The 24,594-nt window shown below is 40.1% G+C and overlaps 1 protein-coding gene across 2 annotated transcripts in view; it reads left to right on the top strand.

Moving 5' to 3' along the window:
• Positions 1-271: 271 nt before the first annotated feature.
• Positions 272-24,594, top strand: part of LOC141752637 (protein phosphatase 3 catalytic subunit alpha-like) — a 40,448-nt gene continuing 16,125 nt past the window's right edge. The window contains exons 1-6 of one of the 2 annotated variants that reach the window (XM_074610709.1): positions 272-740; positions 7,215-7,415; positions 14,347-14,471; positions 14,597-14,708; positions 16,332-16,477; positions 16,583-16,722. In XM_074610709.1, the coding sequence (XP_074466810.1) occupies positions 686-740; positions 7,215-7,415; positions 14,347-14,471; positions 14,597-14,708; positions 16,332-16,477; positions 16,583-16,722 (779 nt within the window). In that variant the 5' untranslated portion in view covers positions 272-685. The remainder of the gene's footprint in view (positions 741-7,214; positions 7,416-14,346; positions 14,472-14,596; positions 14,709-16,331; positions 16,478-16,582; positions 16,723-24,594) is intronic. The other variant, XM_074610708.1, reaches the window with a different exon arrangement.

The raw sequence follows: 24,594 nt of genomic DNA, 5'->3' as shown, positions 1-24,594 counted from the left end.
GGAGTCGCTTAGTTTTTCGCAAACCCTGATGGTTTTGTCGCCACCAAGTGAAATTCCTCTGCCATCATCATCATCATCATCGCAACGAATCCAACTGCCTTGTGATGTTCGCGTGCATGTGCGCGCGCGCGTGTAATCAAAACCAAACCTGGTCCAGTGGTGCTCATGAATGTTACACATGTTTAAAACATCGAGGCCCATGCACACGCACATCTTTCGGGCGTACCGAAATTTCGAGAATACCGAAACATGGCGCGCCGTGCGTGCGTGGGGGGAAACCCCGTCTCAGCCTCCATCTGATGGCAGCATCAGGCAGTCCCGTGAAACATTTGCGTGGGAGTTCCCTTCACCGCCATGTCGGGATAGTGCACATCTCTCTCTCTCCCACCTCTCTCTCTCTCCCTCTCTTTCTCTCCGTGCATCCTCCCCCACATTAACAGCTTAGCACAGCAGCAGCAGCAGCATCCTCCAGCATCCTCCAGCATCCTCCCGCATCCAGCATCCATCCATCCCTGCCTGGGGAGCAGCAGTCCTACCCGGCGCAGCACCGACGCACGGAGGCGGGCGCATCATCTAAGTGATGCCACAGCATCAGTCGCATTTCGACAACAAATACCGCGAGTAGACCCTAAAGAGGAGGGAGAGAGAAAAAAACAGCTTCAGCCTCGAAGACAGCCAACTGCCCATGAAGATGTCTAACCCTGACATCGTCTTAAACGCCACCGATAGGATGGTGAAATGTAAGTTAGAGCCTACATTTGTGCGTTTTTTGGTTATTGGCTGTAGATATTACATAACATCTAAGAGCGTTTAGCTTCCTCGTGGGTTCGCCAGAATATGGCCTTTATTATTTTCATGTCGTGCATATATGCGGCCATCAAGTTGTGTTCATGGATGGATGGTATAGTGGTGGTGGTGGGATGCTGCTGGAGCTTTGATGTTGATCAACAATCCGGTTGTCTTTGCTGCACAGCCCCCGTGATCAACGGCCACAACGCTTAGAAGCAGCAGCAGTGCAGCGGAAAATATGGATTTTTTATTATTATTGCACACATTTATTTATGTTTTCATCTTTGCTGTCACGATTTGACTGTGTGTTGGCTTTGGCTCGGCTAGGCATGAGAGGAAGAGACGATAAAAACAGGCTAAATTGTAGAAGGTAATGGTAGAAGCTGGGGCAGTGATGCAGCAGGATTTCACAGGCTGTGACAGGGCCAGTGGAAGAGGAAGAGTGCATGAAATTGACATTTAATGGGGGGTATATTTTACCGGGAGTGAGTCATGTTTTAATTTGATTAGGAAAAAAAAAAGGTCTATATGGAATCCCAAAAGCCGCATCAGTAGATGTGGAGGAGGCTCTGCTCTGTCAGAGAATTACTGAGGATACAACTTGGATCAATGGAGGATGAAGAAGTGCTCACAATTGTGCCATAACTCATTTAGCCCTGCTCATTTTTTGACCATGGATCAGTTCACACTCAGCACTGTGTGCCTGAATATATTCACATTCGGTATATTATCTTTAATGGCCGAGCAGCTCAGTCAGCATTAACAACTTTGTCCTTTAGGCTAAAGAGTTGTGGAAACACAGAGTAATCTGCACTGTGAGATACACTTATGTGACAATGACTGCAGGCACAATGCATGTCCTGTATGTATACGCTGTTACAACTGAACAAAAAGCTTTATTTAAGATCTCTGGACCCTCAAAAAAGCAATTATATTTCAGAAAATCAGCCTAGTCTTTCCTGAGTGACTCGAACCATCTTTTTTTCAGACTCATTTTTAATGAGAATAACACACTGTGCATCCTGAAACATATCCATTATATCACACTGCTGACACATTTCATTATATTCGCCCTGTTAGCAGATGATAGGCTACAGTTCCTTGTTTTACTGGGACATTCTCTCCAGACAGAGCATCTAATATCTGCACTGTCATTTGTCATAATGTCCAAAAAGAAGTTGGTCTAAAATGACATTTTTAGTTGTTGTTTTGAGCACAACCAGGATAAATCTATCATGGCTATTTCTGTGGCAAAGCTTTACTGACATCCAGGCATGCAAAAATATGTCAAACAAGAGGTTTATATCAGCAAACACAGCACAGCCAAGAATTCTGACTCAGACGTTTGCTTTGTAACATGGTCATGTAACATTTAGGATATTCGTACAAGGTTTGAAACAGTCAGAGCATTTTTTTCTGGTTGAGTAAAATCATATGCATTTGTTTAATTTTTGCTACTGTAATGTAATTTAGAAGCCTTGCTCAATAGCTTCATTTACCGTATGTGTTCAAATCCCCATTAATTTGCTCTTTTTTCCTGTCGAAAATGGAGCATCATTTCACCACATATGGATATTCCTTGTCACTTCTATCCACTGTCCTATTCTTGTATATCTCTTTGAAAAAGTAGTAAAACAAGTTTTTTTTTAAATTCCCAAAAGGCTTGAGAAAACTTAGATGCAAGAAACTGAATCATGCATCCTTCAGATGATCAAAACAATGGCGATTTTGTGTGGTGCATGTAGAAGACTACCAAGCACTGATACTACAAGCTACTCCAAGTTATTTTTATCCCTGTATATATATCTCAAACTTACACCACAGCAAGTTTCTCAGCTCGCTTCTCTTTTTCTCTTACATGTTTTAACCTGACAGAACATATCTAAAGAGATACAATAACTGCTGGTCTGTGCAGTTTGTTTTCCACGGCACTGTCACCGCTGTGCTGTGGGCGTCGAGAGGCATATTCAGGTCAGTTATTTCAGGGATGAGGCCTTTAGTACACCTGTGAACTATCTTACTTTTAATACAGCACCTTAGAAAATAATTTTCTTCATATGTCACAGTATTCCAAGAGAAATGCAGTACGTTTGTTTTTTCTATTGTTTGAAGCTATAAAAACAGTTTCTTTAAATAAATAAGTACGCAACAATATGAGAAGCACTGCACTGAGACATAATATGTAAACTCAACAGGCTTTGCGACAGGCTAAAACATTCCCTATAGCTTTAGTAGCAAACATGCAAATTGGTTCCAACAACACTTATGTCGACATAATGTAGCATTAGTTGGGTTCGGCAGAATAGATCTGCTGTTATCTACACGTTTAACATTAGTTATGTAAAGCAGATCTGGCAGAGCTGTATGGCGTTGGTGAAAAAAAAGCAACACAACATTATGTTAAAAGCTTGACACTTGGGTCTGTGCACTGTATGTTAATTGGACCTCTTATGAATGCACACTGTCTAGTTAGTCCAATCAGATGAAGCCATTCAGCGTTTCCTGACTGAACCCAGGGGTTGCTCATTAGCAACACAAACCTACCATGCACTTTATTATTTAATTTTTTCCGAGCTTGCAGTATGGAGAAATCATTCTCAGGAAAATGTATTTTGGCATAAAAAGGCGTACGGTACAGGCTCATGCTCCTCAATATGATCGGAAAATTTGACGTGTGTGTACCGCATGAGCATTTCCAACAGCATCTATGTGAACCTCCAATGCAAATTGCAGTTTTCCGTGGCGGCACTGGCTGTACTCCAACAGTCAGCTGCTGCTGCTGTTGTTGCCCGGCAACATACCGTATTTCATAGTTCAACTCTGCTCCGGTGCTGAGCGGAAGTCAGCTTTTCATCTCATTTCATCTCAGCATACATGTATATCAGCGCACTTGTACATTTGCTTCTACATACGTATGTGTGTGTCTGTAAAATGCATTGGTGAAGATCATTTGTTGAGTATCTGGGTTGCTTTTTTTGGATTTCTTTGTTATTAGTGGACTTAATCCTTTGTTGCTCCATTCTGCCTAAAAAAGCTAAGTGTTATGTCCTTTTCAAAGCATCTGCACGTGGCTCTATTTCAGAGCATTGTCTGTCCAAAAGTAAAATCAGTTCAGCGTGATTTGTATTTCTGCATTTTACATTAATGTAATGTCAATTACAGTACCTACAACAATGTATTTTGCTAATTGCCTTCCAATTCAGACTAAAATACTTTTCAGTCAGTGTTGTTATGTCTCATTGGCTCATTCACTTCCTCTCAATTCTCGTAAAAATCAGCCTGTGAAGGTAATTTATCACTGTATTTGAGACATATTTAGCATAGTTGTATCGTCATGCTGTCAGGCGGCCACACAATGACCATTAATCTAACTAAGCGTTGAGAAAACTTTAGTGGTGACTGTGCTGAGTTTGTACTAGCTGTTAAAGTGTCAAAGCACACATTGCCATCACAGATACACACTGCGCACTGTGAACATTTTTTAGTCCCATTAAATACACTCGCCGGGGCCCGCCTCATTATCCCAGGAGCAGCGACTTTGAGATTTCTCTAGTCAAGCATTCATTATTAAAGAGCATGTTGATCATGTTCGGTTTAAGCCTGAGCTTTGAGACTCTTCCTTTGTCTTCTCTTCATTTGGCACTGCTGAGTGGCCCTGTTTGCTATGCACCGCACAAATCTGGCAAGCATACCCTTACTCCTGAATATACTGCTGCTAGTGGCTTGTGTTGTGTGTACATATTTGCAGGGGTGGGAGTAGAGTACTAGAATATTTTACTAAAAATGCAGTCAGATAAAAGTAAAAAGTAGGTCAGAGTAAACGTTACTGCGTTACATTTTAAAAGGGGACGGGGTGGTATATGATGATGATAATATTATATAATAGAACTATTAAATTAAAGCCCTTATGTCCAAACAACAATATATTCCTTTTTTCTATGGGCAGAAATTTGCAGCCTGTGAACACAACTGATTATCATCCACCTACCTCAGTGTAGCCTCACAAGAGTTAACCAGAAAAGAGGACAAAATATCAGTCAATTACACAAAAATTACCAACAATAAATCAGAAGAGCTATGGACACTGGTGCAACAAACATTATTAGGCTACAGACATTAAATAACCTGACACTTTAACAGCAGAATAAAGCATCACCAAGGCAGCCAACGCAGAGATGTATAGATAATATATACACTACTGCAGCTGCAGCCCACAAACACACACATTAAAGCAAAAAAAAAGCTGCACAGTTTTTACACACTGCATAGTCCAACACACATAACGATACGTTGCTAGGCAACACAGTGGTTGTTGATGTCCTCATCTGAAGAGAGAGGTGGTTGTTGTACTCACCTGTCTGAATGTCATTCTGCGAGTCTCCTCAATTTGCTGTAGGTCAAACTTCTCTGCTCGTTTTTTCTCATCTTTTTCTTCATCCTCTCTGTCCCACTATAACCAGTCCACTCAGCCTCTCTGGTCCCATTGTGCTCCTCAAATTTAAAAAGGTGTGAGCTGACAGAGCGCTCTGCAGTCATAGCTATGACAGGGATTATTGTCACAAACAGCAGAAAGGCCTCACACACCTCACTGAAGGTAAAGGTTCCTAAACAAATGTACAAGTCACCGCTGGAGCATCCACCATGAGCATTTTAGCATTTAGTATTTTAGGCAGTTCCAGCATGCACCTGTTGGTCACGCAACATCATAGGTATTTTTTATTTGGGCTACTTAGCATGTTTGCCGGGTGGTGCCAAAAATCAGTGAGTAAGGTAGATGCAACCTTTTTTTTTTTTGAACTATGCCAAGGTACTGTACAATAATGATAATAACCTGTAATTTCATCCTTAGTTTTATTGCATTATTGTGCATTTTAATACTTATTTTTCTTTTGATCTAAATTATTTACAGCTCGGACACTTAGAAAGAGTTTTCTGTGTTAAGCCAGATGATCTGTAGATAACGCCAATACGTGAGCCTAGAAAGCTACAGTATAGTCCGGCACGGCACACGGAGATCAGCTCCAGATCTAATAAATAACCTCTGCTGCCACTGAAGTAATGATCTGTGGTTGGATTTCACACGTTCACAGGCAGTCTGTTGGGTACAGTAGGTGACTGGTGCATTTTAATGGCCACAGGCTTTAGCAAACCAGGGAGAGTGCTGGATGAATAGAGTGCTTAGATGTTAGCTGAGTTTTATCCAGCACTCAGAAAAATACTTAGCAAGTAACCACACATCTGTACTGGAATTACAGTTAGTGACTGACAGTGTGTCAATCTAGTCACTGACCTTGCTGCTCTTTGTATACAATTAAAATTTATATTTTAAGGTGTACAGTATATCGTATTTAATTGTTTGCTTTACAAACGGATATTACTGACATAATAATCAGGGCTGTCAAAGTTGACGCAATAATAACGCGTTAACACAGATTCGTTTTAACACCACTAATGTATTTAATGTAACTTGCAATTATTAGGTTGTAGGGCTCAGTTTTAAAGGTAGAGTGAAGATACTGACATCATACAAAACTAGAAAACCTAAGGAATTCATTGGTACCAACCATGTCATGCTAAATTTTGGCAAGGAACAACTGGCATGGCCATTTTCAGAGGTGTAAATGCAGTACCTGTGAGGGTTTCTGGACAATATTTGTCATTGTTTTGTGTTGTTAATTGATTTCCAATGTTAAATGTATACATACATTAACATAAAGCAAGCATATTCTCACTGCCATGTTGATAAGAGAATGAAACACTTAACAAATCTCCCTTTAAGGTGCATTTTGAACAGATACAAAAATGTGCGATTAATTTGCGATTAATCGTGATTAAATATGGATCATCAAGCAATTAATTAAATATTTTAATCGATTGACAGCCCTAAACATAATATAAGAATATATATGTAACACATTTAAATCACACTGCAAAAATAACTGCAGAGGGATTTGCACATCTGACCCACTATTTGAAAAAAACAACAACTAATTTGTAGATATAAACATCGGTGAGGAATAATGGTGTGTGACATATTCCTGAATAATTTAAGATATTCCTGTGTATTTTAAATCTTCAAACGGCTTCTTGTACTTTATGCATATCAAGCAAAGCCATGTTTATGATAATGGTTTTTTCGTGCCAAACATGTACATATACTGCAAGCCGACGAAGATGGATACAGCAGCACAATAATGCCTGCAGGCGAAACATGCATGGGGGTTTCTCAGATAGGATTTCTGCATGAATTCCTTGATGATATGTTGTCTGTATCCTTCCTGAGTGCTGCTTGCTGCTATTCTTTCACAACAGTGCAAACAAAACAAGAATCAAGAATTGTATTCTTGATGACATTAACAGTAGCCATAGTTAATGTGATGTCCCCTCTGTTTAAATGTCACCATGTGCCTGTGCTCTGTCCTCAGCTGTCCCCTTCCCCCTGAGCCACCGCCTTACTATGAAGGAAGTGTTTGACTGTGAAGCGAAACCTCGCGTGGATCTCCTGAAAGCCCACCTCACCAAGGAGGGCCGTGTAGAGGAAGCTGTGGCACTTCGAATCATCAACGAGGGAGCAGGTATCCTGCGTCAGGAGAAAACTATACTGGACATCGAGGCACCAGTCACAGGTATTAAACCAGTTACAGATATTTACCTGGTGCTTGTCCTGCTGCAGGACGGCACACCTGGAAACGACTCAGCGTTCAAAGTATTTCACCTGGTCAGATATACAGTAATATGAGAAGGGGCTTGAATTAGAGATGGTCAATCTCACCACTGCTACCTACTGCTTCAGTAGGCAAAACGTACTTATTGGCTTTTTTTTTAAGTCACCAAAAATGATACATCTAAAAAATATATTTTAACATCTAGCTAATATTAATATAGTCTAATACAGCAGCCCTGTAATAAATCTTACATTCCTGAAGTTTATAATGTTCAGTTTTTGTTGTTTTGGAGAGGTGTTGGATCAACTCACTGGTCATTTTGAAGGCTGTAGTTTGTGGTGCTGTTGAATTGTATTGCATTATACTGAGAGTACGGCTGTCACAGTTAACGCGATAATAACGAGTTAATGTAAACTTGTTCTAACGCCATTAATTTCTCTAATGCATTCATGCAATCGATCTTTAGGAAGTTGCAATTGGCTCAGTTTTAAAGCTAGAGTGAAAACACCTGTATCATATAAAAATAGAAAACCTATGGAATACATGTGATGCGGGTTTGTCGTGAAGGAGGCTAAATAACGCTCCGAATTTACGCTAAATTTTGGTGAGGAAAAACTGTTATGGCCATTTTCAAACTGGTCCCTTGACCTCTGACCTCAAGATATGTGATGGAAAATGGGATCTATGGGTACCCACAAGTCTCCCCTATACAGACATGCCCACTTTGTGATAATCACATGCAGTTTGGGGCAAGTCAGAGTCAAGTCAGCACACTGACACACTGACAGCTGTTGTTGCCTGTTGGGCTTCAGTTTGCCATGTTATGATTTGAGCATATTTTTTATGCTAAATACAGTACCTGTGAGGGTTTCTGGACAATTTGTGTCACTTTTTTGTGCTTTTAATTGATTTCCAATAATATATATATACATACATTTGTTTAAAGTAAGCATATTTGAGTATTAAATACTTGACAAATCTCCCTTTAAGGTACATTTGAATAGATAAAAAATATGTGATTCATTTGCAATTAATCGCGATTAATATATGGACAATCATGCGATTAATCACGACGAAATATTTGAATCGATTGACAGCCCTAACTGAGAGGTGTTTCAGGATAGAGAGTCTGGTCTGTGGATGTTGTTACTGTTTGTCTGTTCTTCTTTTTGACATTTTTCGAGAGTTAATAGTTGAGACAGGCAGGAAATAAGTGGAGGGAAAAGGGTATAACATGCAACAAAGGTCCCCGGCCAGAATAGAACCATTGTTTTAGTAGTTTTAATAATTTTATAGGTGAAAAGATACGGAGACTTGTTCTTTAGCTACAACAGTCCTGGAAGAGTATAAGTATAACCACAGAACACAGTATTGAAAAATTTAATCTTTTCTAAACTGCTCCATCTTTCAGTAGCTTCTTGGCCCAAATGTTTCAGTGTTATCTTTAGCAACACCCAATGAACTGCACAGAAAAAAGTTAGCAACCAGTAGGCTATTGGTTGAGTAAAGTTTAGCAGCTGTCTCAATACTGAAATAGCCACAGTCAGCGTAGTCCCCAAGGGGAGGATTTTAAACTATTTTGTTTTTACTTGAGTTCATCAGATGTTCGGAGACAAGGCTCCAAATGAATGCTAATGTTGCTCCATGTGTGCTGGATGCCTAAGAAGGTCATTGTTTGCTAACGCGTTAGCCGGACTGTGGATTTTTAGCTTGTTGTGGAGTTCAAGTAATGCAGCTTTAAAATAATAGTTTAGTTGTCTACGTTTAATTTTCCACTGACCTTATGATGTTATAGACTAATATAACCTTTAAATCTGTGGTAATACTCTTTATTATTACAAAACGTTGACTTTCATGTAACAAGGTAGGATAGTAAAACCCTGCTCTGAGAAACAAATTATGGCCAATTCATATGTATAATAGCTAGGTATCATTTAACCTTTGTATGATTGATAATAAGTGAGTCTACCGCCATGCATGTGGCCTTCTTGAGCTAAACACTAACACCAACATGCTAACATGCTAACAATGACAATGCTAACATGCTGACGTTAAACAGGCATGATGTTTATAATGTTTACTATTGCAGTGTAGTGTGTTTGCATGCTAAAATGCGGTAATTAGCACTAAACAAAGGTGGAGCAGAAGGTGACAGTGAAGCTGATGTCATTAGTTTTGCAGGTGTTTGCTCATTAACTAAAGTAGAGGATAAAATACAATTTATCCTGAGGGGGGCATGATTGCCTGGACCAAATTTCTACAGTTTTATGACGATTAGGTTATGTTTTATGGTTATATGCGCATAGAGAGAGTAGTAGAGAGGATGACGGTGGAAAAAGATGCATAAGACCTAAGAGGTAGTGAGAGGATGTGGACTGACAACGATACTGTTTGTTGTACAAAAATAAACAAGGCACCTGACTGGAGCACAAGCGAACATGAAACGCAGATAAGAGAAGTCTATATGAAATTCTTAGAGCAGGAAACTGTCACTTTCAGGTAGAATCACCATCATCTTGTCATAAGTGAAGTGGAAAGTAGGAAAAAAAGTGTCACCCATTCTAGCTCCATATGCATTTCTATTCCTCTGATGAAGTTTCGGCCCTCAGGCCTTCTTCAAGTATCACATTGGCAATCGTATAAAAAAAAAAATAAGATGAGGTTTTGTGGCAGTGTTTGGGCTGCGTACAATGTAGCTACAACGTTCGATGGTTCAAATCCAGTCATGGACCTTTGGTGCATCTCTCTCTCTCCCATGTTTCTTGTCTGTCTGTCCTAATTTCTTGCTATCCAGTAAATCTGCCGATCTCAAATGACCATGGATGTATAAAGAGAACTGGATATAGCGTTGTTCAGTGGCGCATGAAGCCAAAATGGCTCAACTGCCACGTGATAAAGAAGTACCCATATCATCCGGAAATCTTCTGCATCCATTGGGCCCATAGAGCAGGCGCAGTAGCGTTTCCTTTAATTCTGCCTCCCAGCCCTTGCTCCAGCCTCGGTCTGAGTCTCATTCACATGAACAGAGGAAAGAGAATAACTCTGGATTCTGCTATCAGTGCATTTTTCAACTTTTAGGACCTGATGATTTAAATAAGGGCTATTAGGGTGTTCGTACTGGGAAGTTGATTTACCTCAAAAGAAATTACCCGGTGGGTTACAGATGTCTCTTTCCCAATGTCCAAAGTCCTAAAGTCTATGGGAAAAAGTATTTTTGGGCCCAATGACATCATGTGACCGACATGGAAGTTGTAGTACCGCCGTTTGGCCACCACGAATATTTGGTGTTAGACGCCATTTTGCAAGTTACACCTTTGTATTCTTTGATATATTCTTGAAATCCCCATAAATAGTTTGCACTGTGGACATTATCTTTTGGTGGATCATAAGGCCAAAGTACAATATTCTGTTTATTTTTGTCATGTCACTCAGCGTCACTCAATACTGTGTGATATTAAATATACATGGAATTAGCATCCCATCAGCTTAATTGTCTTACTTGAAAGCAAGTACAGTGTTTAGCCAAAACAAAGGTGACGAATGGATGAAATGCACGCTGACTTGAAGAGAAGTCTCCGTCTCCTCATCCTGACTGGCGTCAGGAAAATGGAGGCTTTATGTATTAAGCATGAAATATGGATGATGAACTGAGTATTGTGTACGGGCATTTGTGAGTGTGGGGGTCTGTTTTATGTCTTTGTGAGCTTGAGTTGTGTTTGAATGTCTCTGTAGCTGTGTGTGTGTGTGTGTGTGTGTGTGTGTGTGTGTGTAGTCATATATTATGGGGCATTTATGCACTTGTGAATCTTTACTTGCATGGATGTGTTTGCGTGTGTGTGTGTATGTGCATGTATGTGCGCATGTGTGTGTTTGATTGCTTTAGTCACACAAGCAGTCTCCCACTCACATTGCTCTAAGCTTTGAGTGGGCGAAGGCCACTGTGGAGCTGATAGGGGAGACCGAAAAGAGAGAGGAGATGGAGGATGAGTAGGAGAGAAGGAGACAGAGGAAGATGATAATGAAAAATTGAAGGCAGTGAGGAAATGAGATGTAGGTTTGCACTCCAGAGCCATAGTGTTCGCTGTGAAAAAAAAGTATGTATCTCCCCCGGGGCTCAAGCTTTTTCTACCTCTTTGAGGTGATAGCGTCTTATTTCTATGTGGAGGACAGAGGCCTTTCAGCCAACCACCGTAAATATCTCAATAAGATGACCCAAGGACAGCAGAAATTTATACAAGTATATTCCTCTTTAGGTGTTTTAATACTGGCATTGTGGCTGTAATTGTAGATTAAATATATATCCTTGCTGCAGGGATATGCATATGTAGGAATATTATTTTCACAGCCTCTTCTGCTGCTCTGCTGACTGTTAAAGGTGGAGTCCATCTTTTTTTCTACTTGACACAACTTATAGATATTTGAGAGGGGCCAAAGACTCAGCAGTTAACAGAATAACAAGCATGAGAAGCGTGTTGGGGCAGGGTTAGCCTGTTGCATACAATAATCCAGAGTGATAATGAATACAGGTTGACATGCAATTGTCATGTAGGTGGACCCAAACGCAGGAGACTGCAGGCAACAGGAACTTGAAGAAATTAATCGTAATCCATGGTTCGTGCAGACAAGGCAAAACTGGAAACCAGGGTTGCAGTGAAATAGTCTTTTTTTTAGCTTTGGAGAGTTCCTAACTGAGTGAAATGACCAAAAAATATTAAGCGGCATCCATGATAGTCGGATCCTCTAAATGCTAAGGGAATGTGCTTCAATGCTTCCTTTCTAATCTCCTTTAGTATAGGGAACACTGGACCATCCTTTACGAAAGGAAAGGAGATAATGCCGTCCCACATTCCTTGCGGCAGCCACATTTAAAACAACGCACCATTCGGCCAACAATCACATCCACCGTCGTTGTTTAATTGTACCCTATGGATACATTTAAAACATCCTTCTTCGGAGGTGTGACCAGTGGGCAGTATCCGGGTCTGAAAAGTGAAGTGCCTTAAACTTGCATTCTTCCTAATACCCAGCAGGGGGCAACTGCTCTTGTTGCAAAAAGAAGTCTGATTGTATAGAAGTCTATGAGCAAATGACCCTACTTCTCACTTGATTTATTACCTCTGTAAACATTGTAAACATGAGTTTATGGTCTCAATCGCTAGTTTCAAGTCTTCTTCAATACAGCATGATGTTCATTTAGTAAATTATGGTCCCACTTAGAGTCAAATGGACCATAAAGCATGGGATGCTTTAGGGTGTGGCTACCTTGTGATGGACAGGTCGCTACCACGGCGTTGTCCGGTCTGGGAGTTGTCCGTGTTTTCGTCCTACAACTTTAACCCCTTCACACAGTGACAAAATGCCGAACTCGAAGCTTCAAAACGGCGGTCCACAAACCAATGAGTGACGTCACGGTGACTACATCCACTTCTTATATACAGTCTATGGGTGTGATTCTATTTTGGACATAAATCCTTACTTGAATTGCACATCATTGTGTTCCTCACTGTAGCCTACTCATTTTCTGTTATAAATACAGTCACGACGTGTAAGTGTAGGCAGATTCTCTTAGCCCCGCGGTTGTCTTTTCCTAAGTCCTTATGAATTCTCCTTCCCATCTTTCCTTGATTTCATGACATTTTCCATCGAGGTCAAGGAAACGTCGTTAGGAAAAGACATAGCAAGTCATTTTTATGACTGTTCGACGGCAGCCCAGGACTCAAATACAAACCAAGGAGGGTGGAAAGAAGAGATGTCACACGTCATCAACGCGTCATATCTTTGGAGTACAACACATCGCCAAAATTGAGCCAATCGCAATGCCCGACCGCAGCTCCAGTTACACTGCGCATGTGTTGTACCCCATACCCCAAGACCCGTGTTCCAGCCTCTTTCAATAGGCCTTGATACAAACTAAACTGACAAGAGGATGACGTGCAGGTGGAGAGATGAGTGGAGAAGCTCAGATGAGGTGGGGGCGGGGGGGACACTGGGAAGGAGCTGATTGGCTGGGAGGAACCAATGAGGCTGATTCAGAGCAGGTGTGTAGATGGGCAGATGAGGGGAAAAAAGGAACACCGGAAGAAAAACACAGCACAGAAAACCCAAAACACATAAAACAACTCAGTCCAGTCTCAAAAAAATTCATACAATATGCTCTGGTTTTTCTGTGTATAACATGTATAGCTATTGTTATTTATGGCGGTGTTTATGGTTACATAACGTCTATATTTCATTGTACATTATACTTCATTATTATTGACAACACAGTTTACTGCTTTGATGTATTAATAGTAGCAACAGCAATCATTACAACAAACACAATATATCACCTTTATCAAATATGAATTATTGAGATTGTTGAGATATTAACACAAACTGTAGCACTGCACTGCCTGCAGCCTATCTGTTTATTTATAAAGCTAACCTGTGAGCATGAAAAGAAGATACACACCTCTGATACAAAGTGCACTGCTCTGTACTGTGTACCATGAGATCCTGCCAGGATATTCTCTACAGTCTCTGAACCCTCAGGACCAATAGATAAGAGAAGTGGATCTCCGGCTCTCCTCACAGATACAGGCATTACACATCTCCAGAATCTTTTTCTGGAAGAAAAACATCCTCGAATTTGAGCTTTATGACAACACATTTACAACTGTATCCAATTATTTGTGAGTGGGTTTCAGAAGCTACAAGAGGTTTGAAAGTTGTATGAACCCGTAGTGAGGTTACTATAATTGTTCCAGTGAAGGAAGTACGCCAAAATAACTAAATGATAGTCCTGCGCTGAAAATATTTTTGGCCGTCACACAAAGATGCAGAGTTGCAGATAAAGATATTCAATCAGATTCTCTGATTCTGTAACGTTTGCTGTCCTTTGCTTGTTTTCCAGTCTGTGGTGACATCCATGGGCAATTCTTTGATCTTATGAAGCTATTTGAAGTGGGAGGATCACCAGCCACAACGCGGTACCTGTTCCTTGGGGACTACGTGGACCGTGGCTACTTCAGTATTGAGGTAAAACCATCAGAATATCATTAAATATGTCATGGGGGAAATAAACTGCAGAAAGCTTCACATATTCACTATTATACAGGGTTTTTGCATGGAATAACACTGTGTTTATGTATTTGTTTTGACAGTGTGTTTTATACCTCTGGTCGCTGAAAATCCTCTATCCAAAGACACTATTTTTACTTCGTGGAAATCATGAATGTAGACATTTGACAGAATATTTCACCTTCAAACAAGAATGTGAGTACCTTTCAGTGTTTATCATATTGGGTTGTATTTTTATTGTTTATATACTTGTCTCTCTGTGTCTTGCTAATGTCATGTGCAGCCTGGAGCAATTTTGATAGAGATTATAAGAAATGCACCTGTCTGTTGGGACTGTCAAATTAATTCTGTATGACTGCACAAAAAAGGGGATGGAATTGTCTGTGAACAATTGAAAATTTAGACCTGATAGCGAAACACATATTTAAAATATTTTAAAATGATTTAACATATTTCCTCAAAACAAGATTCATCAGCTACTTTCCCCTTAAACATTTTTCAATTCACTAGTTTTGTACCTTATCTCACATGAAATAACCAACATGCAATATTAAAGGGCGGGTCCATCTGCGGTATGTTCCATTTTTTTTTTCTCAAATGGAAATGTCCACTCAGCCGTTGCAAAAAGCAGTGACATAGGTTTCCAAAGAAAGTTAATCAATAAGGTTATAAATAATGTGAACGATAGCACTAGCTGAGTCAAAGTTAGATGTACTAAGTTTGGAAATAACTGAAAGGGTTAGTTCCGATTTTTTGAAGTGGGGTTGTATGTATACTCCCGTGTTCTGCGAGGTAAAATTACTGTTTTTGTGAATGTAGTCTGGTGGCTTTGAAGAGAGCGATACAACGGCTTCAGTTACTGTCGGAGAGGGCTGTCTGATGGCGAAGTTAAGCGTCTGTGGTCGGGGCAGCAGAAATATGTATTTTAGCCATCTAAAAAAAAATCAAGATCAGTTAAGTGTACGCTATATTTAGAATATTTTCACCGTTTACCTTGCCATCAGATAGCCCTTTCTTATGGGGAACTGAAGGCATGATTATGTGGTCTTCAAAGCCACCAGACTCCATTCACAAAAACATAATTTTACAGAACACGGGAGATGCTGGTCTACTGCTGCATCGATCCGTTAGTTTGTGTTATTGTGTGACTTTCAGATCAGAACTAATATGGCGTCCACAGCAGTACATTGCTTAAGTTCCGTGCCGGTACTCCTGTCTGCTTTTCCAAACTGGGAGCATGCCGACCGCTATCTAAGTTACTGTTAATTTCTGTTAATACACTGGCTAAGGATGTATATATACTGTACGTGTAGTAGCGTCATCATGCAGAAACCTACGTCAGGTCATGTGGGAATACGTTTTTCGAAGGGCTTGGTAAAATAGCATTTTGACACTGAAACATACATACTTGGACTAAAATTTGAATGTTCGAATTTGAAGACATAAGGAACACAACTGGGAAGCTACATAATCATATCAAAAAAACAAAAACGTAACAAAAATAACGGACCCGGGCGCCCCGATAGCTCAGTTGGTAGAGCGGAAGCCTGTATAACAAGGCTGAGTCCTAACCGCGGCGGCCCGGGTTTGAATCTGACCTGCGGCCATTTCCGCATGTTGCCCCCTCTCTCTTTCTCCCCCTTTCTAAACAAATTTTCCACTGTCCTATCAATAAAGGCTTGAAAATGCCAAAAGAATAACCTTTAAAAAAAATAAATGAATAAAGGACCCGCCCTTTAATTTTATGTGCAAACATATTTGTATATAAACTGTTTCTGACTCTTAACGTAAACATCACTGATGTCTGTCTTCTGTCAGGTAAAATCAAGTACTCAGAGCAGGTGTACGACTCATGTATGGATGCATTTGACTGCCTTCCTCTGGCTGCACTCATGAACCAACAGTTTCTGTGTGTCCACGGTGGGCTCTCACCTGAAATACACACCTTAGATGACATTAAAAAGGTAATAACTTAGTCTACTGCCTCAACACTATCAGCTCTTACTGTACATTGGTTGTTTAGAAAGAAAAGTTTTTAAAACTTGCATTTTTTGCTTCTTTATGTTAAGTTGGATCGGTTCAAGGAGCCACCGGCTTTCGGGCCCATGTGTGACCTGCTGTGGGCTGATCCTCTGGAGGACTTCGGCAATGAGAAAACCCAGGAATATTTCAGCCACAACACAGTGCGAGGCTGCTCCTACTTCTACAGGTGAGCTACCTCTGTCCCTCTGGATTATTATAAATTTATAACATCATTGTCCATACTTAGATACTTGAGAAATTGACTGCAACTCTATTAAATGATACATTGCGGTGCTGCTTTCATGCATCCAATAGTCTGAAACTTTGTGTTTATGCCATCTTTCATTACGAGCAATCACCCACATCAAGTGTCTATCACATACTGCACTGATTCCAGCTCGACCCACGTGGCTCGTTGAAGGTCTCCAATTACACTTTAGGTTTAAAAGAATGAAAGCTTGCAACTCGCACTGTGGATCCTTCAACAATAAATCCTGCCTCATATATACATGAACAACGTATTCTCATACAATGGTTTGTATATGTTAAGAAAAGTTATTCTTCATTTTTCCTGTGTTTTCCTACTAATGTCAAGCGTCAATTTCCGCTCCAGTCTTTTCAAAATAAACTTCTGTGGCGTTACTTAAGTACTGAACGTTGACTTCTGGTTCCACACGTGACACTAACACCGGTCTACTGGGTGAAAGTCCTGTGTTTTTCAAAAGTCCGGTGTTTTTTGATCCACCCAACCACCCTGATGTCCTCCTTACGCAGCGTTCGCCGCTCTTTATACTTCCTTGTTCAAAATTATGTGGATTACATACAAATTTATTTTGTGTGATATATATGCGAATTACAGTGCATTTAATTTCCGTAGGTATAGCTACGAACGGTGTATGAGAACAGCCTGTCATGAACTATGTGGTTTCTTCTTCTCCACACTTTCTCTGCTTCATTAGGCCGTGTACTTAATTAAGAGAAAGAAGAAGATGGGAGAACACGCATTAAAAAGGTCAACGCCCTAAATTCTCAGTGTCGATGAGATCTAATTTAATCTCTCAAGAGAACTGCTGCAGTACAGGGTGAAATTTGGCTGTTACACAGAAGCCTCACACAACCGAACCTCATATTATCAAAAATAGATGTTAAGAATTATTAATAGATATCAAACATTTATTGCTACCTGAGCAAAACTAAAAAGAAAAAAAACAAACAATACACTTAGCATCCCATAATGGGGATAACATAGGAAGGAGACTGAATGATTGAATGAATGAAGAGGTTAACATATCATATAGATAGTGGCTGTGTCTTTGTGTAAATGGGTCATATCGCCTCGTGGTTAACAACTGTTTTTGAGACGAGGTTGTCTTTTTGACTTACAGAACAGATTGTTACAGACAAAAGGATTAGCCGGGTGAACCTGGAGTCAAATAAAAATAGAGGCAGAGAGAGAGAGAGAGGAGTAAAATATAATAGCCAGGCAAATTGGGAACGGGTTTGTTATGCAACTATTCAACCTCCGTGACAGAGCATGTAAAAGAAGGAGGAGTGAGCGCTGTCCTAATATTGTTGTGAGATGGAAGAGGAGCTGTGGAAGGAGGAGGTGGTGGTGAGGAGGAGAAGAGATTAGGTGGCAGGTGTGGTGAGAGTTTTCTTGATGAAGGTTCAGAACAGTACAGACCCTCCTCCCCTCCTGTGTGGGAGCTGCTCAAATCACAAAAAGTAAAGTCCTCCACCGAAGAAGAAGAAATGAAATGTCTGGACAGTGTGTGCAGAATAATTCAGATATATTTCCACATAATGCAAGATCCCCTTGTTACTCTGAGTTTACAAGCACACGTGGAGGGCTGCAGGTGATTGGACTTAACTTCCCCTTTCACTGCCGTTAAATGGTCACCGACGAGAAACCGCCTATTCACAGTGAGAGAGGAGCTTAGTGAGGATTATTCTGTAGATGTGTGGAGGATGCTGCTATAATAGTCATCTATCTCCCCGTGGCTTTGTTCTGCCTTCACTCTCAAACTTACCTCTCCATCATTATGACTCTTGCCAACTATACAGTATGTATGCAGCAGCACAGAGAGCCTCACTCTCCTGGGAATTGCGGGAAAATCTCCATCTGAGATAGAAGTATGTATAAGCAGGTTGAGGAAAAAGAAATGCAAATACATTAAAATGCAATCAAATATAGTGCCGTTATTTGACTGCATTATACGTTGTGTGTTCCATAAAATAAATACAGAGCATTTTTCACAAGTAGCCATGCAATAGCTTGCTCCACAGCTGAGAAGAATGTTTGAAATAGATGCAACCTATTGCAGTAAATGCCATGTATGACCGCTCTTGGTTCTTCTATGATATTAAAGGTCACATATTATACTCCATTTAAACTAGTTATTATAGGTCTCAGACACCTCCAAACCATGTCTCTGAAGTTTTTTTTCCAAAAAAACAATCAGATCATGCATTCCAGCATGTCTCTATAACCTCTGTTTCAGCCCATTTCCAAAAGTGCTGATTTCTGTGTCTGTAGCCTCTGTCTCCTCCCACTCTGCTCTGATTGGTCAGCGTTTTCTGTCAATCAAACGTCCTCAACAACACAGCGTCACCCTCCCCGCCCCCCTCGCGGCCTGAGAGGAGTGGAGAGAGAGGAGCTAGAATAGAGCTTATAAACCACTTTAAAGTTTATAAACCAGAAACTTCACCCAGCGCACGTTACCGGAGGAATCTGATCAGAAATCGGCGACACATGATGAACATCTGCGGTCCAGATTCCAGGTTTTCCTGACGGTTTCTCTCAGGTAAATAATACTATTTATATCTCTGTTAGTTAGCTCAGTGTTTACCTCATGCATCAACTCTGTAAACCGTAAACATACACTCTGTTTTACGTCTGTCTTTACAGATCCATCTGTGAGAAATGACCGACAGAATCATCCCAGAGGAGAGCAGACAGCTGAGAGCAGATGGCTCTGTTTACATGGAGATACAGAGCTAACCCGTTAGCATGTAGCTACATGCTAACGGGTTAGCTACATGCTACCTCTATGAGACGGTGTGTAAACACAGCGACCATCAGGGTGGAAAATAGAAGATGTGAAACAGTAGTCAGTTCATTATTTCTGCTAAAAGATAAATGTATGGAAGATCAGAGTAATGGTATATTATTTACAGTAGTAGCTATCTCTGTGTTACCATGACTACAGACCACCGGAGCTTAGCTTACCATAGTTTACCAGAGCTGAAGACTTTCTCCTGTACCATGTTAACATAACTGCAGGTGGGATGATTACAAATGCTGTGAATAATTAATATTGTCATCTGTCTACTCAAATAAAGTTTGACTGTGAAACAGAAATGTGTTGTGTTGCTTATAAGTCACTATTTACTACCTGTATTCTGCTACATGCATGACATCAAATATATATAATATATAAATATCATCTGTTTAAACAGTGTAATTACATAAAGCCTTTGTGAAAGAACATGTTATATTTAGATGATGGGAGTACATGAAGCCTGTTCTGCTGGTTCTTGCAGACTAACTGTAGGAGCTACTTTGCTCAAGTTCGGTTGAGGAGGAGAGACAGTGACGCGCTGTGGGGCGGGGTCAGCTACTGAAGGTTCTCTCTGGTTCGACCAGGAAACCCTCACGTGGCTTGCATTCTCTAATGACGTCAGAATACAAGGAAAAAAGCGAATTTTTTTCCTGCACCCATTTCCGGACAAACGGAGGAGGAGAAAAAGAGAGAGGATGGTCTTTTATGATACTATGGTGGCCTGTAGACACACTGGGGACAGATATTGATGTTTAAAAGACATGGAAAAGTGCATTTTGCATAATAGGTGACCTTTAAATTGTAGTTTTATGTTAACAACAACCAAATGGATGCATTGTAGATTTTTTTTAATCATGCTTTTTATTGTTGCCTTAAAGGGACTGTTTGTAAGAATCAGAAATGCTTGTTAACAGCGAAACCTGTGGCCGTTAAGTCAACGAAAGTCAACGTCGGGCTCGCGCTTGTGCTTGCTTTAAATAGACATGAACGAGCATCGCTCAAAGCAGTGAGGCGACGCACGTCAGCTAAAACCACAATATCACTCTATATTTCACCTGCTTGGCAGTATTGTTAGCTGACCAGACGAAGGTCTCTCCATGAATCAATGCTGATCCTAGTGCTTTTCCTGCCTCAGCCTCCCGACCGCGGCCGGAGGGAACAGGGGAGACACCGGAGTTTTGGTCGGAGACGATAACGTTTCTCGCCGCGGAGCCCTGTCACTTCACAAGACACGGGAAACCTCTGCTGGTCTGGAGGAGCTGCAGCATTTATTTCTGCACAAACGTCCACTGTATATTCACTAGATATTCTCAGAGCTACTAACTCTTCTGTAGTGTGTAGTGTGCGCGCATGCACGTGAGAGTGGAGCGAAATAGCGAGAACGAGCGCGGTTTGTGAGTGAAGGCAGAGGAGCAGAGTACAGCAGAGACTCCGGCCCTGGAGACGAAAGCTACGGTCTCCCCGCGTCCTCCAACACTGTTTTGCAAGACAGGCTTCACTAGATATAACTTTGGTGCTGCCGTGTAGTTTGTGTTGGAGTCTTGTCTGAACAGCGTAGCCACACGTGAGCGCGCATGGGACACCGACCCGGATTGATTTATACATGTCAGAAGTTACAGTCCCTTTAAGAAAAATGACTACAACAACCTAAACCATAACAAATCAAATAATATGTACATATAATAACAGATAGTAACTGTGAATTGAAAAACAAAGTATTATAAAAACAAGGGAGGAGAAAAATGGTAATAATATTAATACAATAATAAAATAAAATAGAAACGTTAAAATAAAATAAATAAATATAAATAAGAAAGTCAAATAAGAAATAAAATAAAAATTATAATAAATTATATTTTTTAAAGATTAAATACAAATAATAAAAATAATGAATATTAATAAATACAAATTTATTAATAAAATAAATTCACTCACCAGATTCCAAACACCTACTTATATCACTGTGGTCCCGCCCCCGTTCGTGACCCCTCTTTTTGATGAAATAAAAAAAAATCTCTAACAAATCCTCCAGTATTTTCAAGAGGTTTTACATATAGCTTTTATATATCATATATCTTATTTATGTGAAGGCACAACTGCATGTTGTAATGCTTTATTTAACACTTAAAGGTTTGTTATTACGTCTATTGTCATATAATACTGGCTACACTACATGTTAATTTCAGTTACATTTTGCTGTCATGTCAGAACAATATTATTATCAATGTCGAAGCACCAACTAACCAAGTCTAATTTCTTGTGCAGTGATTGTAATTAGAACAATATGATTGTGCTCAGTGATTAGGAATATGATTAAAAACAGTTTTTATATTGGGGGAAATGAATGTGATGACCACCAGCCCGACAGATGGATTTTTCTTAAGGGAATGAAAAAAAACTCTCAGTTTCACACTCACAGCGAAGCACTTCCATCTCTCTCTGTCTCCTTCGCTCGGACTCACTTGTCAGATTTCTCGCTCTCTCTCACTCACAGGCTCACCGACACATAATTGTGTGTTTTCACAAAGGGGAGAGAAGGAATGTTAGCCGCAGGCAAGCAATGTGTGTGTGTACTGTGTTCCCTCGCAGTAATCAATAAATACCGTTGGAGCGGACAAAAAATAAATTAGTACATAGTGTCCGTTGGGATCTTTATTTTTATGTTATTACGTGACATAAAGTGCATAAGAAACAAACAATACTGCTTGGCAGCTATGGCAAACAAATGTCTCCTTATTTCTGAGTTAGAAATGCATTGTAGATGTGTTTTTAACAGAAATACTTATATAACATTTTACAGTTTTACTGTCAGCCATAGTGGAAAGAGTTACAGCATATCCATGTTAGTGTGTAACGCAGCTATTTCTGTAATTTATATATTGGCCAACGAAGGAATGATAGCCATGTGACCTAGATATATGAGGATGGCACAGTTTCGCCAGGTGCTCAGGGCACAGCAATCTCTCCTTGTTTTTCTTCCGGCACAAACCTTTGAGCACTTAAATATTTTAAACACTTCTGAAAGTTTGATGGGTGCATGGATGGCAGTGACTGTAAGTAAAGTGCCGGAAGTGAGTGTTGTTGCTGGGGGGAGAATGTACTGTATGTTACTGTAGGTCTAGAAAAATAAAATGACTGGTGATGAAGCAATTTGTCGATCGTCAGTTTTGATTTGTCAATTTTGATTTGTCAATTTTGAGTTGTCAATTTTGATTAATCATTACGAAGGAAAAAAATCTTTCAGCTTCTCTAGTTTATAACTGTAAATTTAACGAAACAAGCAATTTGACACCCGATTCGTCTTTTATCAGGCCATTAAATAGGCGTTATCAGTCGCTATAAGCACCATAGATATGGGTCATTAGGGTCATTTTATAACTATGTTGTATAAGTGAAAGTGAAACTTAAAAACAACACGTTCTAACATGTATAACTGAATGAAATGTCACGTTTTTTGAACACGAACAAAAGGGCTTCTTTAGGTTTAGGCAACAAAACTACAACTTCTTTAGGTTTAGGCAATAAAACTACAACTTCTCTAGGTTTAGGCAATAAAAACACTTGGTTAAGTTCAGGGAGGAACATAGTGTTTTGGGTTAAAATAACTACGAAAACAAAGACAACTACACATTGTTGGTTTCACATGGGAAGCGAACTCCAGTCTCCTGAGTGAAAACCCTGTCTTTTGTGTCCCATCTATTGTCCCCGACCTCCACCCCTCATGGAGTTTCACACGGTCTATACTACAGCGCCTGACTTCCACTTCTGCTCCTGTCATAATTACTACAGTCGCTAGAGGTCGCTGTTATGTTCTTTCATACCTTCTTTTGGTGATCTACCATGTGAATAGATGATAAAACCTACTAGTGGTTATAGTAGACCCCTACTGACTCACATCTATGGGGCTTATAGCGACTGATAACGCCTATTTAATAGCCTGATAACAGTCTAATCGGCGGAATTTGAAGACGTCACCTTGCGACCTTTGAAATTGTGTTGGACATTTTCATTATTGTCTATTGTATAATAGATCGATAAATAAAAAAGATAAGATTATTGATAACAAAATGTATTATTATTTGCAGCGCTGCACTAATAGGCTACACAGTGTCGGTCATCGCAAGCCGTAATTAGCAGATTGAGACTATAGGAACGTTTTTACACCTCTAAATGCCTGCGCAGAAAGTTTATCTTTATCTTTATAAAGATTATCACAATAATAAATCGAAATGTGTCCCGTTGAACTCATTTTGGTAAACATTGGTGTACGAAAGGCTTGCACCAACAAAATCTAGGGTGTTTGCAGAGCAGTCAAAGACATGTCTGATTTATATTTCACATTTGGCTAATGCTTTCACCCAGAGCATCTGTGAGTGTCGTCTTCATTAGTGTTTTATTCAGCACTATTTTGACAGGACACACAGCCTGTATATATGCTTTGTTCATTCGACTTCGTCAGCAATTATCAAAGTCGTTAAAGAATACATTTCTTTGACAGATAGCTAAAATAGTTAGATTAAATAAAGCAAACGTATGATAGCAAAATGATTTATAAACAGGTTGGTATGACTGATGGATCTGAGGATATTTTTTCTTGTCAGATGTATATCTGGAATACAGCAGCTGGAAGAAATAAAGGAACCACAAAGGATTTTTCAAAACTAAGACAGATTGAGGTGTTGCTGATTGGAAGGCATTCACATTTTAAAAGAGCTAATCAAATTGTAATCTCTAATAATTTTTTTCTAACCCAGGAGACACAGTTTGAAGGGATGATACAGTCTCTGAATGACATAACACATTCTTCTAGGTATTACATAACAGCTGTGGTGAGAGCTGCTAAATGGAAGGCTGCGTTCACACTGCAGCTGGAAGCGTCCCAATCCCGATTACATGTCCCTCCTGTGTGACACGGGTCGGATGTTTTTTGTGCAGTCTTGTGTTTTTTCTTTGGAGACAAATTCTGGTCTTACATCTGCTCCGATGCAACTCTAGTC

This window comes from Sebastes fasciatus, chromosome 16, assembly GCF_043250625.1.
Source record: "Sebastes fasciatus isolate fSebFas1 chromosome 16, fSebFas1.pri, whole genome shotgun sequence".
Lineage (NCBI taxonomy): Eukaryota > Metazoa > Chordata > Actinopteri > Perciformes > Sebastidae > Sebastes > Sebastes fasciatus.
This window is presented reverse-complemented; position numbering and strand designations above follow the sequence as displayed.